Source organism: Aotus nancymaae, unplaced genomic scaffold (genome assembly GCF_030222135.1).
Source record: "Aotus nancymaae isolate 86718 unplaced genomic scaffold, 86718_ANA_hifiasm-v0.15.2.pri h1tg000067l, whole genome shotgun sequence".
Taxonomy (NCBI): Eukaryota; Metazoa; Chordata; class Mammalia; order Primates; family Aotidae; genus Aotus; species Aotus nancymaae.
Window position 1 is genome coordinate 20,687,501 of NW_026988482.1, and position 16,147 is coordinate 20,703,647.

Here is a 16,147-nt window from a genome sequence, read left to right on the forward strand (position 1 = left end):
TCCACTCTAGGCCTGGGTGAGGTTGGGCTTCCCAGATCTATGGGCTCATGTTTCTTATCAGTTTTAGAAAATTCGTAACTTTATCTCATAATCATTGTCTTTGATTCTCTCATTTTTCTCCTTCTGGAACTTCATGTTGACCTGTGTTAGACCTTTTCATCCTGTCCTACAGGTCTCTTAACCTCTCTCCTATTTTTCCCATCTTCTTATCCTTTTCTGTTTTATTGTTGCTTCATTTCTGGATATACCTTTCAGTTCACTAACTCTCTTTTCAGCCACATCTAATCTGGCATTTAACTGTCAAGTGAGCCTTTTAATTCAATAACTATATTTTTTATGTAGACGTTATTTTTTTCAAGCTTACTTGTCCATCCCAATAGTTTCTTGATACATGTTTATCTTTGTAATGTTATCCTTTGTTTCTTTAAACATTTCATACGTAACTGTTTCAGTGGTGGCCACAGGCAAGAGAAGGGGAGCAGTCCACCTTAGCAGGAAGGAGTATTTTACACTGTTAAATGTTAATGTCTGAACTCAAAATGACAAGGTGTTTACAAATGATCATTCTGAGTGGTATATATATGGGTGTTTGTGGTATTATTCTCTCTACTTTCCTCTATTTTAAAAGCTTAGAAAGACAAAAGAAAAAGAAAGGACAGAGAGGTCCCCCAGGAAGTTCATCGTAACTAACTTTCTCGGGCAGCCCCTCAGGAGAGTGGTGGTAAAGCCTCTCTTCTCCTTGGAGTTGCAGGAAAAGTAATTCGGGATCTTTCTTCATTTTTATGGACCTCGCCTATCTTTCAAGTCGGCAGCTCACCAAGGTCCCCACAAGTGTGTGGAGAGAAGCCAGCCCTCGACCTTGCCTGGGCACCTTACCGTGTCTAGCTCCGACTCCAAGCTGCAGTTTTTAATGTGCGGGAACACCTCGCTGTATTTGCTTGGGTAGGCAGATGCAAGGTAACCCTTCACCTGCTCCAGGTTGCTGGCCGTCAGAAAGCCATCTTCAAGGTCAAAAGTGTTGGTCAGCAGCAGACTCACCCTGCAGGGCAGACCATCAGATTGACCTTCACTGATCAGAAAGGCAGCTGTCGCCAAAGCCTCCCGTCAGCCTCTTCTCTGATTAGGTGAGGAAAGGGAATCTGTTGCTTGGTGATCTTTTAAAGGGCAGGGTAATTTTGAATGGCACTGAAGCCTCAGATACGAACAGTGATGACAACAGGCAGCAAATGCACACAGCTAGGCTATTTTAACCTCAGACCAACACAGTCCAGCAGAAGTTTCTGTGCCGATGAAAAGATTCTATGTGTGCTGTCCAGTTTGGTACTCACTGGCCACATATGGCGACTGATCGCTTGAAGATGGACACTGAGCAACTGATTTAAAGTAACATGGAAATGTACTCAAATGTGAATTAAGTTATTTACATATGAATTAAGTAGCATCGACTTAAATTTAAATTGTAAATAGCCACTTGTGGCTAGTGACTACCAAACTGGATGGCATACCTCCTGGATGATGTCTTTGTATTTTGGGCAAGGGGCCACAGAAAGTGAATTCTGTCATCTCTGTGCTCAGCTAGAGACTTCTTGGTTACTTTTGAGGTGGGGGAAATGGGGTAGAAGAAACGAAGTTTGATTGTCGTATGTCCTATTATGCTAAGTGTTTGCAACACGTTAGTTAAAGTGCCCTCATCCCTACCAGGCAGATGTTGACATGCCCCAGGCCCCCCAGCACCCTGGTGGTGGTGCGGGTGTCTGAATGTGAGCCCTGGATTGAGGACTCCAAAGCTGGTACACTTTGCCCCAGCCCTTGCCCAGGCGACCCTTCAGCTCAGAGCTCTGGGAGGCCTGGGACTCGGTGGGACACCTGGGCTTACTTCCTCAAGCAGTTTTCATAGTTGAAGGTGGCCTTGAAGCCGTAGATGGAGAAGGTGACGATGCTGGCAAATATGGAGGTGGAGCTGTTGATGAGGGACACGATGATGGCGTGCTTCTGGCAGTTGCTGGATGGCTCATTGTAGCTGGCAAAGGCGATCAGGCTGCCGAAGCCCAGGCCGAGCGAGAAGAAGATCTGGGTGGCTCCGTTGATCCAGGCCTTGGGGTTGGCCAGCTGCTCCATCTGGAAGGCCAGCAGGGACAGGGCTGATGAGCCCTAGGTGGGATCCCAAACACTTAGACCCGCAGTCAGAGAGTGGCCCAGGGAGGGGAAGGAGCTCGCCTACAGCACGAAGCTATCACAGGCAGGCCTCGGGCTGGAGCCCAGCTCTCCTTGCTCCATCCACTCTCTGGCAGATGAAATGCCCAGCTCAAGCTGCACACCTCCCATGGCTAAGGTGCTGCAGAGGATACAGGTGCTACGTGGAGGATGTAAGGTGCCATGTATCCTCCACAGCACCTCAGCCATGGGAGGCGTGTAACTGGAAGCAGCCATGCTCACCGCTGTACACCAGAGTGGAGGTATGCAATGGAATACTGCAAGGTAAAATAAAACACACATGGAGCCCTGATTCATAAGCAGGTACTGCACAGGTCTGGGCATTCAGAGATGGAGGTGGGTGGCCTAGCATCTCGGCACTGACATCAGGGGGCGTTTGGAATGGGGAAGGGACGGGAGGATGATGGTCATTTTGTTTCCAGGGACTAGATTCGCTAAATGAAGAACTTGCCCCATCCCAAAGGCAAGAGCGCACCCTCCCTGGATGAACCCTGGCTGGGGGGGGTGCATGGAGAGTGGGGGTGTTGGGAAGGGATGGTAGGAAACCCTGCAGGAAAATGGGTGCGTGGACTCGTGTGAGCAGGCAAGCAAGATGACTGGAGCGGTGCTCATGGTAAAAAGCTCGGTCCACAGTCTGGAAGGGGCTAGAGGTGAGGCGAAGGGGCAGCAACTGGGGGGCAGTGAGGATGGAGAGGCTGAAAGAAAGACTTAATGCTCCAGAATGAACAGGGAGTGGGGACGACCTGGCTGAGGAGGTGATCCAGCAACTGCAGGTACTCCATGCTCCCGCCACACCCTGGTGGGCTCACATCAGCTTCCCTGGGTACAGCGTTGGCCCACTCTCCATCTTTCCCTCTTCCCACCCATCCTGGAAGGTGGCAGGATGAGTGAGGGGCGCCCTTAGGGCCCTTCCGCTTCAGCCCGTACCTTGGGAGTGAACATGTACATGAGACCGTTGGTGGCTCCGTGGAGCGTGAGGCCCCTGACGAGGTAGATGACGAGCACGCAGTAGGGCAGTGACGCAGTGAAATACACCACCTGTGGGCATCAGAGGGCAGAGTCAGCCTCCCGGGGCAGTGGGGTCCACAGGGCAAACCCATGCCCCACGGAACACCGCCGCGTCTGGGATATTCAGGCTGCACCGCCCAGCTGCTGACAGCTGGAAAAGGCATGGAGATTGTTGGTCACACACAGGCTCTGGGTTTGGGCTGGAGAAATGGGCTGGTGGGATGTGGCTGCTCACAGCTGTGACCATCAAGACATTTCTTATTCAGAAGAGAAGAGACAAACAGGCACCAAGGCTCTGCCTTCCACCCTCCCTTCAACCTGACCTTATTCAAGAACAGATTTGAGGCTACCCACAAAAGCACATCAGTCACATTAACATGCATGAAAAAAAATATGGGCAATCCAGTAATGAGCCCACAGGGAAAAGCAGCCCATAAAATCTGTGCGCAAGTCTCTACCCAGTTTCTGAGCCAGATTCGGCTCTGAGCTTCCTGGTAGCCACACAAAGCAGAATATTAAAAGAAAAAAATATCTGGAGCTTGGAGGACAGGTTTCCCCAGGATTGGGGCCTGAGAGCAGATTGGTCATGAGGGCTCATGTAGGAAAGCAATGACTTGTAGAGTAGAGGACAGTGTCCCCATAATCAATACAATAGGAAATCCAGATCTGATTTCTGTGGCAACCCTCCAGAAAGGGTTCACTTCCTTGGGCTTTAACATTACACCTGAATGAACGTTTTTGTCAACCCGATCTTCTTTCTCCACTGACATGCATTGTAAGTTTAATAATGTTTTGTTAATATCTTTGGTGTTCATAACGGCTTTAGTAGTCACCTGTCATGTTCTGGGTGATTCTTACTGTTACAAAGCCATGGAATACAGACCTTCAAGTGCACATGTGCCCAGCCAGGAATGGAATTCTTTCTGTAAATCAGCTCATATATGTACCAGAGCCTCATTTGTAAAGCAAATAAATGTTTTGCAGGATTGTCTTTTGTGTAAGAGTTCCCTTAAGGTTTGAGTCTCTCTGTGAGAAATATGGCTGGTGACCCATGTTCAGGTGGGCTTGATTCACACTTGGCCCTCCCTTCCCACTGAGGTGTGGCGTCAGCTTCTTTCCATTTCCAAGGCTGCTAGGTGGGCACTCTGTGCCTGTCACCCAGGGGATGGCAGGCGGAATGTGGGGTGTGTCTTTCATCATTGCTTCTTAGCTGAGGTCGTTTTAACTTGAGTAATAAATCCACCCCAGATTATAAGAAAAGAAATCAGGTAAGAGATAGAGATGGATAATGAAAGACAGGGCACTCGCCAAGGGACAACAGCAGGGAGGGGTGACCAACATTCATCACAATTGGCACTAAGCAGGCCCTTAGGGCCAACTCCGGAATTTCCCTCCTTCCTGTCAGGTGAGAAAGTTTCCTGGAGGCTCATGGAGTCCCTACCAAGGTGGCTTACTTCTCCCCAAGTGGGCAGAATTGCTGGACACATGGTCCAGCCTAACCTATTAGAAGAAACCAATTCTGACCACTTTACAGAGATTCTGGCAGGAAACAAAGGTGATTCCAACAGAGGATGCCAGGAAATGGCACATGGTCTGTGACAAGATTAGCTCCCTATATGCAGAGCTGTTGGGGCACTTTTGCCATGGAGAAAGGCGTGGCTGGTGCAGAGAAAACAGGTAAGAATAAATACGTTTTGACGGCATGACATGGTCTAATGTAACACAGTTCTGAGTGATCGGGAAAAGGAATGGTCTCTACTCTCCGTATCTGCAGATGTTGTCTTCAGATCTTTGGATCACATTAATAATAATCTGGCAAAGATAAATTACCAAAACATTTTTTATGAGCATCAAAGTATGACCAGGCTCTATGATGGGGCTGAGTGGGCTGCTGCAGGTTCTAAGCTCTCCCAGGGAAAGAGCACCTGTGCTGACTCAGCCCTCTCCTTAGCCATGGCACCGGGGCTTTGGGGACTAAGAAGCTGGCCATCAGGGGGTCTTGGAAACCAAAATGAAATGTCCTACCAGGCATGGTACAGGAGTTGTCCCACGGGTCCTGGAATCCCATGGGTCGCTCTGGTTTAAAGCCTAAGAAATATATAAGGAGTGGGGCGCAGCTGGAGCAGGCAACTCAGGTAGTCGGAGGGTGAGGACAGGTGGGTGCCTAGGACTTTCAGCAGGTGAAAGTTGCAATTTATTACATCACTAACGGCATAGACAGAGCTATGTTGCTACCAAACCAAGACAATGGGAAGTCTTGGGGTGAGGCTGGGCTCTGCCCGCACTAGCTGGGCCCTTGGGCAGGTCAATTTACCTCTCTAAGCTTCAGGTGACTGGGATCATGAAATCTACCATGAAAGGCTGTTGCCAGAATGAGACACTGTGGGTGCTCAAGCCATGGTGGGTCTACTGCGAGAAGGGACAGTGAATGAGACAGGGCGTGTGAGGCTCCAGGACATCTGCAGAAGCATCAGGCAGGTGGCCGGTGATTGGAATGCAAACCTACTACATGGAGCAGACTAGAGCTGAAGGAACATGTCGGCCCCAGTGAAAGTGTGAGCCTCGGGACCCACCAAGAAAGGATTATGGAGATCAAGCCCGACAGCTCTGGCGAGAGATCGGCAGCAGCTTAGAACAAAGGGTCTCAAACTCAGCTGCACATTAGAATCACCTGGCAAGCTTTTAACCTCCGTGTCCTGCACCCCCAGTGGTCAGGGCACACCCCAGGCTGATTACTGTAGAACTTTAGGGCAGGACTAAAGCATGAGATTTTTAAAGCTTTCCAGAAAATGCCAATGTGCAGCTGAGATGGAGAGCCAGTGGGCAGGGTGTCTTAGGATCATGTGCAGTCTTAAAGAAGAGCACACTCACTGGTTGCATGGGTGGTATGGATTTGGGGCTGGCTTGTACAGAAAAACTTGTGTGTGTGTGTGTGTAAGAGAAAGTCCTTGTTTTGAGATTTAGGGTTGCAACTTTAACCACTTCTGGCCCTCTCTAGAGTCATCTAGTAGGTGACTTGTGCCAGCAACACTATCTGTGCCCTTTGCCCCAACATAGCTGCTGGCTCTCCACTGCAGAGGGCACTCCCTTGGCATTGCCCAGGACTGGAGACAGAGGCAGCTGCCCCTCAGCACACCCTCCCACCCGCCAGGAGCCCCAGGCATCCATGCCTCGCTGTCCCACCTTGCCAGTGGACTCGGTGCCACGCAGGATGCACAGGTACACCACCAGCCAGGCCAGGAGGAGGCACAGCGCCGGCTCCCACTGCACATTCCCGTTCTCCTGGATGGACGGCGAGATATTGAGGGTTTTCCTGTACCAGAAGTACTGCGTGGAGGACGCCTTCTCGCACTCCTCATCGTAGCCTGTGCGGTTACCATTCAGTGGGCAGACAGACCACGGCAGGGGATCCTGTGGGACCAAAACGAGTGTTATCCAGAGAGGTGAGGGCTGAGGACAAAGGCTACGGCAGTGGTGATGGAGGTGGCCCTGGGAGGAGGCTCTTGGAAGTGAAGGGTGCTGGTCCACAAAGGGCAGGTGGCTGGAGCCCCCGAAGGCAGACCAGGAGTCGGAGAGTTAGTCGTGAGGCACTGGTGAGGCGGAAAGGGGTTGGAGGAGGGGGCTCTACTCTCGCTGCAGTTCTACAGGTGTTCCTTAAGGACTGCTGAACTCCGTGGTGGGTCTCAGAGAATGAATAGCAAATGGACAATGGCCGGGCCAGCTATGATGATGGAACTCTGACCCACAACCTGTGCACAGTCAGCTCAGGCACTCAAACCACACCTCTGCAGCACTAGCCCAGATTGCACAGGACTTGGTCAATGACTGAGACAGCCCGTATTTTTTGTCAACTCAGAACTAACCAGAGAAAGCCAAATACACTCCCCTATAACCAATTACATAGGATGCGCCGCTTCTGATTAGCCAGCTCACAGCTCCCTGCATGCCAGCAGCCTCCTGCGGGGCTCACCTGGAGCCTTCTCTTTTCTCACTAACAAGCTTTCCCTCTCCCCTGCCTGCCTTGGCGTCCCTGCCAAGTGCAAGCGATGCTGCTGCCTCCCTTGCTGTTACAAGCCCTAAATACACAGCCTCTGCTTGTTCTCACTTGGCTGGTCTTTGTTGATTTCTACAAGGCCCTAGCAAGTCCTGGGATGCATAAGTCTCAGGTTCTGTGCTCACTAAGCGGTGGTGGCAAATGGTATTTCCTGCAACACACATTGGGTTTGGAAGCCCCCACAGCTGTCTTGCCTGTCTGAGCCCGAGAGAACCTGGTACTAGTGACTTCTTTGAGCTCGAGTCAAACCAACCTGAAGCACTTAGACTCCTGGACTTTGCAGGGTGGACCCAGGAAGACTCTCATCTGCTTCAGCTACTCTGAATTGGACTTTCTGTCACTTATGAACAAAGGAGCCTCAGTGGTGCACGCATCGTGACCATGACCCAAGGCCAAGTGGCAAACGGTGGTGCTGAGACGGGAGGGAGGGCGGAAGATTCTGACCTGGGGGGTAGGATACTCCAGCCCTGCTCTTTGAAGACCAGCCCCACAGTGATCAGTTTTGCACATATCTGGGTTCTACAAGCCCAGGTTTCATTAGACAAAAATGCACCATTAATGGAAGCAAGTCTGACTACCTCACTAGGCTCAATCCCATATTTCACAGGAAACAGAACCAAGGCCCAGGGGTATCACCTGATGGGTCATGGCTACTGTACCAGTTGGCAGCTGGAGCCCAGGTCTGTGCACCCAGACAGTGCTTGGGACCGTGCTGGTGGGGACCTCCACGCACAGCCCTGCAATACCTCCCCAGGGCCACCCCTGCCGACTGGAATGTGTGAGCTGGTTTCTTGCTTTGGCCCATATTGTGCTCAAAGCTGGCCGCCAACAGTCCTTCCCCTCCCGATGTGTACATTTCTCTCATCCAGAAGTGGCATCTCCTGCCTCACCCTGTGAGTCCAGGCTGGCCTCTGATGCATGCTGACCAACAGAACACTGTGAAGACATGCTGTGTGAGTGACTTCCCGGCCTGCACCTTCAGAGCCCTGTAGCTGGCCTCTCACCCTCTTGGAGACATCCAGGCTAGCTTCCTGAATGATGCGAGTGCAGGGAGAGGGAGGCCATGTGGAGGGAACTGAGGTGCCCAGGGACAGCCAGCACAAGTCCCAGGCAGGTGAGAGGGGTCCTAGATCTGAAGCCCAGTTGAATTGCCCCGGCTGACACCCGCTTGGGCCATTCCCAGCCTGTGTGGGACTGTGTTCACTGGACCACCTACTGATGCCTGCCAGCCCGGGCCTGCTTCCCAAGCTTGGCTACACGACTAAGTCACCCAGGGGTGATGCCCAGGCTGCATCCCTAGTGACTTGATTTCATCTGTTTGAGGTAGGGCCTGATCATTGGATTTTTCAAGCTCCCTGCCCCGCAACCACAACTTAATCTCCCCAGCATGCAGCCAGGGTGAAGAAACTTTAGAGTATATTCCCAATCTGACCTCCCTCACCCACCTCTCAACCAGCAGGTGAGGACAGGGATCACTGCATTTGCGTGGGTAACAGCCCAGGTGCTCCTGCATGAGGCTGGAAAGCCTGGCCAGGGAGTGAGTGGACAGGAGCACAGACTCCGGGGCCAGGTGCCTGAGTTCAGCTCCACCAGCAGCCTCTCGGCTCCCCTCTGCTCGGGTGCTCAGTGCACTCAGCCTTGTGGGGTGGCTGTGATGATTACATAAGTGAACACTTCTAAAGTGCTGGGACCTCTGTCTGGCCCAGAGCACGTGTAAGTGAATGTCTGCAGCTACTATTCCTCTCATTATTATGGGGTCACAGAGGAGGGCTTCAAAGTAGAGGGACTAAGGGATAAGTCCACAGACCTATGAAGGATGGAATGAATGAATATTTAAGTGATTTTCAGGAATTGCTGGCCCCCATACTTCTGACTATTAGAAAAAGGTGCCCCTTTCTTGAGGCACTTTATTTTTGCTTTTGGCAGATGATCAAATTATTCTGATTTTGTTAGGATAAGACATATTGCTTCCACTTTTGGAAACTTGTCTTAATAAGTATACCAATCTATAATGCCTACAATGTGTATGGCAAGCCCTTAGTTGGGGGTATTGTTGCGCAGTGCACAACCTGCCCAACTATACATGGCAGCCCTGCACAGAGGTCAGGAAACAGTCACCAGCCTACAGAGTAAGAAGAGTTGCCCTGTTTCCACCGAGAAGGCTGGGGAAAGGCAGAGTTGTGGCCACAGTTCATGAGACTCTCAGTTGAACCAGGGAAAGAAGGAGGGACTGCAACTAAGTTCAGGGTGCATCTTTTTTGCCAGAGATGTGTGCAATGGGGCAGGCTGGGTGGAGCTCATTGGGAAGTCAGAGTGGGGTGTGTCAAATCAGGATTATTGAAGTCATTCACCCAAGCATTCCTCAGGGCCCCACAGAGTCAAGGCTATGCCCAAGCACCCCAGAGGCAAACCCGGTTCAGTCCATAGTCCATGCCAGCCCCGTCTTGCTTGTGGACCCTGAGGACAGGCATGTCCCATTAAGGCCTGGCTCGGGGCAAAGGGCAAGGCATTGGCCTCGTTCGCTCCTGTCTCCTCCTCTGTTCCCATCTGGGAAGAAGCCGAGATGAAGGTGGTTCCTGGAAGCAGGTGAGGGTAGCGGGGGATGGCGTTCCTGAGGATGAAATGGCAGGAGCCAGGGAACAGAAATGAGCATGGGCAGTGGAGAGGAAAATTCCTCTTGTCCTGGATACAACACCAGCTCTGCGTGAAATCGGAGTTGTGGCTTCTCTACCATTTCCAGCTCCTTCCACATTTTCTACAGAGTGTCAGCTGTAGTTATCATCAGAAATGCGTGGTTTAAAATGTTTAGGAATGGCCCTATTGTGTGACAGGGTGACAATGGTCCTGCTAAGAGAACTTGGGGGTTTGCAGGGAAAAGGAGAGGCTCAGGCTGGAGTCAGAAACCTGGAAGCAGAGGTGACCCTGCAGAAGGCGGGAGAAGGGGACAGGGAGGAGGACAGGCCATCGCTGTCTTGCTGGATGGAGGGAACCCCTTCCTGTCAGTCCTCTCCATAGATTTCCTCCTGGGCTCACTGTGCAGTGGTCCTTAATAGTGTGTGTGGGGGGGGCGGTCATCGCCATCAGAGAGAATCCACTGAAAGCCATGGGCCTGCTCTCCAGAAACACGCACGCTCACACCGGCGCACTCTCCGCTACAGTGTAAGGGGCCTGTGGAGCCCGGTTCAGAAGCCCTCCACATGGTCTAGGGTGCACGGCTTCCCCCCTACCTCGCACCACGCACTGGCTCCCCGCAGGCTGCTCGCCTTGCCCCACATCTCCTCCCCCGAGCGGGTGCCCCCGCTCCTGTTCCGGCACGGGCCCCCGCTCACCTGGAAGGAGTGGAAGAGGTACCAGAAGGCCCAGGCGTTGATGACATTGTAGTACATGGCGAGGAAGAAGGAGACCACCACGCTGGCGACCCCTGAGAGGAAGCAGAGGGCAGCGCTGAGGACGGAGGCGGCCCAGCGTGGGCGCCCAGGACGCACCTGTGGCGATAGCGATTGCCCCGGGAGCAGCGAGGCCTCCCTCACCAGGTTTGTGTGGTTGTATTAAACGAGACCAGGCACCTGTGATCACTTCGTACAGGTGATTTCTTTCTCTCCAGCCTCCCTCCTCATCTTCTAGGACAGGAGGCTGATGGCGTGTTTTTGAGATCTAACTGCCAGGTACTGTGTTAAGTAAGTACTTTATGTGCCTTTGGACCTTACAACAGTATTATCTTCATTTCACAGAGGAGAACACTGAGGCCTGGAGCCTGCCCAAGGCTACCCAGCTGGTAAGTGGCAGAACTGGGTCCCCAGCCTCATGCTGTGAGAAGCGCTGTTCCTGTCAAGTGCCACCTTGTGCCAGATGTACAGTTACACTCCCTCCTTGGCTCACCTGCGGTTGAGTCACCTGATGGCCGGAAGCGGGGTGTGGAGGGGTGGGGAGGGGGCTGCCCGTAATTCTGTTGGGCCTGCACAAAACCCGGGGTGGGGCCTGAGAGCAGAGAGAGGAGTGGGAGCCAGCAGGAATCTGGGGCTGGCCCACATCAGCCCTTGAGAAGCAGCGTCCCCTCCCCTCCCCAATCCCACGTGCAGGGACATTCAGTAGTAGAAACTGGCCACAGTGCACGCATTTACCCCACAGGCATCAGCAAACGCTACAAACCAGGGCTTCCTCCCCACTCCTACTCCACTCCAAGAGCTGGCTGTTAAATATTCACCAGCATCCCCTGGCTGGCACAAATACCTGGTATCTTTCCTATGATGCAGCAGGTGCCTCTGAGAAGTCCTCTGTGATTGATTATTCAGGCAGATTGTAAACCACACACTTCCGTGTTAAAAATTAATAGCCACTCAAAACAAGGAGGCAGCTGGGGTTTGGAGATGATTTGTGAGAACACTGGACACATTTCTTCTGCAACTGCGACCAGGCCACGTGCAAGCTTCCACCCTCCCTGCTCCTGAAAGCTGCCTTCCTTTCTGGGGCAGGAGGGGTGAGCATCACAGCTATGGCCACGCTCAGTCAGCGTTCCTCCTGCATGCAGAGGCAGCCCTGGGTCATAAGCAATGTGCAGGGCAGGTTGAGGATGTCCTGGAAATGCCTGGGACCCCAGCTCAAGGTCACTCAGGATGCATGAAATGAAGCAGTCCCCTCCTGCTGTCCGTGCGGGCCTCAGCCTCCACACCCTGGAGACGTTAATGGCACTCCACAACCCCTCAGTGGTGTAAAGAAGATTAAATGAGCTCATGCACATATATCCTATAGGCTGGTTTCGAGCACGTAGTAGGTGCTTACTAAAACAGAGAGCTGTTATTTAGCAGGGAGCAGTTGGGTGAGTTTCCAGAATGGTTATTAGCTAGAACTCGGAGTTACGGCTCTTTCCCTTTTACAAGTGACTAAGCTGAGGTCCAGCGAAGAGAAGCAGGGTGGCATCTGTTCCCCAGGGGGCATGCATCCTCCCTGTCTCACTGCCCTGTGGGTAGGAAACCCAGCTCCTCTCAGCCCACATTCTATGGCATCCCGCCAGGCCATTTGTTCACCCTGGGCAAGGGCTCTCTCTTGGGCCTTGTGCTTGCCCCTTGATGCAGCAGCTTTGCTGACCCCCACCCCATGCTGTCCAGGTCTCTGGGTGAGAGACAACTGGAGGGGCCCCACATACCGACACCACTGAGGTACGGGCTGATGGTCCTAAAGGCGCCGATGCTGCCCTGCCGCATGCGCTGCCCCACAGCCAGTTCCAGGTACAAGAGCGGCATTCCTTCCACGATAAGCATGATGATGTAGGGGACCAGGAAACTACCTGCGGGCGTCCAGAGCTGAGAGCCAGGCCACCACCAAAGGGCTTTTCTCTGCCACCACTCAACCTCTGTGCAAACATCCTTCCAGCCTCCTGTCTTTCCACTTGTCCATGCATCCTCCTACGTTTCCATCTTCCATCCTCCTCTTTCTACTCATCCGTCATCCTTCTGCCTTTCATTCCACAATTGCATCCATCCCTCCTGCTGCCATTCCTCTCATCTATCTGTCTGCCATTCATTCATTTACTTTCCATCCTTCCATCCATCCATCCTTCCATCCAACCATCCATTTATCCAACCATTCTTCCATCTATCTTCCATCCTTCCATCTATCCATTCTACATCCATCCATCCTTTCTTCCATCTACATTTCCATTCCTTCCATTTATCCATCCACATTTCCATCCTTCCATCTATCCTTCCTACCATCTATCCATCCTTCCATCCATTCATCCGTCCATCCCTCCATGCATTCTTCCATCCTTCCATCCATCCTTTCATCCTTTTATCTTCCTACTCATCCATCTGTCTGTTCATCCATCCATCCATGGATGACATATAGTCATGTGAGTTGTTAAACTCTTTAAATTCATCCTCCCCGGGAGGCAAACTGCCACTGTCCCAAGCTGCTTGAGTGCCTTTCTCAATGCCTCCACTGTCCCATCCCTTCTGCCAAACCCCACTTTTCATCTTCTATTTCAGCAACTAATGATTGGTTGGGCCAACACAATTGCATCGTTAAATATTTGAGCACCATGCCTGGATCCATGCATCTATGCACTTCCTTTGGGCTTTGTGCACAGACCCGATGGTGCTCCACATGAGGTAGTGTAAGAAACAGACACTTAAAGCACTTCCTCTGGGCCAGGCCCTAGCTGGTGTGGAATGGGAGAGCAGCAACCTGCCCTTGAGGTTCCCTGCTGTTGGTGATGGTGGGGAGCCAGGAAGTATGAATTTTGCCAGGGTGAACCTAACAAAATGTCCAGTGGGAAAAGAGGGCAGGACTTCTGATCAAATAAAACCCAGATACTACAACTGCAAAGATTAAGAGTCGGTTACAGAGCAAACTGGATCCTCAGTTGTTAAGGTAAACAACAAAATAACTATACTTACATGATCATCTAATATTTACTAAAAATGTCTCCATTGTACACACATGCTGTCCTGTAACCCACTCTTCTCACCCTACAGCACTCCTCAAGCAGTCGCCCAATCACAGACCTTTGCATCACCCCTTAAAGAGCTGCATGACATTCCACTCTGAAAATGAGCCCAGAATTTTAAAATATTGATTAGACACCAATTGAGTGTCTAATCAATTGTTAGACACTCAGGCTGTTTCTCGTTTTCAGCCATCCTACACAAATCTGTGAAACAAAGCCTGGTCCACTTGTTTGTGTATTTCCTTGTGATACAAATCCCAGCAGTGGAATGGCTGAGGCAAAGACCAGGCAGAGCCCCCATGGCCACGCCACAGAAAGAAAGGCACAAGCCGCCTGCATGAGAGAATGAGTGCCCACACCACCAGGCGGGCCGAGTTCCTAGCTTCGTCCTGCTCATGTGCAGGCCTAGAACAAATCCTGCCCTCTCATGTCCAGACTCTGCCATAACTCCTCTAGGCCAGGCGGCCTTCCTTCCCTTCAGAACCTTGTCTCAGCACCTTGTGAGTTTCCTCTCAATATCGAAGGAATCCAAGAAGTCATCAGTTGCTCTCACTTATGAAATATCTGATAATGACTTTGGAGCTACATTCAAACCCTCAGTGGTTATAAGATAATCCTGTTTTCACCCAGGGTGTTAAATAGTAACTAGTAAAATACTGGTAAGGTCCAGGGACAACTGTCTCTCTGACAGGGCCTGACTGCCCAGCGCCCATGGGCAGGGTGGAAATCCAAAATCTGATGCCAAGATGGGAGCATGAGGGCTGCCTGGCCCTAGGCATCAATCATTTCTATCTCTCCTGCCCCAAACATTCCAAGAAACACATAATCCAGGTGAGTTTGCTCTGCAATAAATTTTTCAAAAAATGATGCTAGAACAGTTAAACATCCGTATGCAGAAAAATGAAACTCAACCCACATCTCACATTTATACCAAACAAATCTCAGAACGAATCATAGACCTATATGTACAACTAAAAGCTATAAAACTTATGGAAGAAAACAAGATAAAATCTTTACGACCTTGAGTTAGGCAAAGACTTCTCAAATACAATGTTAAAAGCACTATCTGTGGAAGAAAATATTGATAAGTTGGATTTCAGTACTTCTTTGTGAAAGACACTGTTAAGAGAATAAAAACACAAACTATAGACTGGGAGAAAATATGCGAAAAACACGCATCTTGAGAAAAACTTTGTATCAAGAATATATAAAGCATTCTCAAAACCCAATAAGAAAAAGAACCCTTTCAAAAAATGTGAATAAAACGTGAATAGGCATTTTGCCAAAGAATATCTGTCTTAGTCTGTGCTGCTACAACAGAATACCAGAGAGTGGATAATTTATAAAGAACAGAAATTTATTGGCTCATGGTTCTGGAGGCTGGGAAGTCCAAGAGCATGGCGCTAGTATCTGGAGAGGGCCTTCTTACTGCATCATCCCATGGCAGAAGGTGGGAGGGCAAGAGGGAGCAAGAGGGGGCTGAACTGCCTTTTATAACAAACTCACTCTCTCAATAATGAAACCACTCCCGAGATAATGATATTAATCCATTCATGAGGCCAGAGTCCTCATGACCCAATCACCTCTTAATGGTCCCTCCTCTCAACCTTGTTACCCTGGAGATTAAGTTTTCAACACATGAGCTTTGGAGGACATATTCAAACTATGGTAGGATGATTCCATTTATATGACGTTCTGGAAAAGGCAAATTATAGGGACAGAAAACAGGTCAGTGGTGGCCAGGAATAGGGGGGTAGGAAGGAGCTGACTACAAGGGGCATGAGTTTGGTAGTGGTTGTGATGGTTATACTGAATGTCAACTTGATTGGATTGAGGGATGCAAAGTATCGATCCTGGGTGTGTCTGTGAGGGTGTTGCCAAAGGAGATCAACATTTGAGTCAGTGCGCTGGGGAAGGCAGACCCACCCTTAATCTGCATAGGTACAATCTAATCGGCTGCCAGTGAATATAAAGCAGGCAGAAAAAAGTGAAAAGGTGAGCCTGGCCTAGCCAACCGGCCTACATCTTTCTCCCATGCTGGATGCTTCCTGCCCTCAAACATTAGACTCCCAAGTTCTTCAGTTTTGAGACTCAGACTGGCTCTCCTTGCTCCTCAAGTGTGCAGACAGCCTATTGGGGGAACTCATGATTGTGTAAGTTAATACTTAATGAACTCCTCTGTCTATCTATCATATCTATCTATCTATCTATCTATCTATCTATCTATCTATCTATCTATCTATCTATCTATCTATCATCTCCTATTAGTTCTGTCCCTCTAGGGAACCCTAAAACAGTAGTAATGCAATTACATGCCTTAAAGGCATGTGTGGAGATTAAATATGGCCACACATTCTTCAGCACTCCTCCCAGGAAGAGGTGGAGTCTATTCCCCACACTGTGAGGCCGGCCTTGGGGCTTGCTTT

At 50.6% G+C, this 16,147-nt stretch overlaps 1 protein-coding gene across 1 annotated transcript in view; it reads right to left on the reverse strand.

Moving 5' to 3' along the window:
* Positions 1–16,147, reverse strand: part of SLC6A20 (solute carrier family 6 member 20) — a 38,581-nt gene that overhangs the window by 11,875 nt on the left and 10,559 nt on the right. The window contains exons 2-7 of the mRNA XM_012470773.2: positions 12,420–12,560; positions 10,606–10,697; positions 6,406–6,633; positions 3,142–3,252; positions 1,877–2,118; positions 877–1,039 (exon numbers count right to left, since the gene is read on the reverse strand). Coding sequence (XP_012326196.1) covers positions 877–1,039; positions 1,877–2,118; positions 3,142–3,252; positions 6,406–6,633; positions 10,606–10,697; positions 12,420–12,560 — 977 coding nt within the window. The remainder of the gene's footprint in view (positions 1–876; positions 1,040–1,876; positions 2,119–3,141; positions 3,253–6,405; positions 6,634–10,605; positions 10,698–12,419; positions 12,561–16,147) is intronic.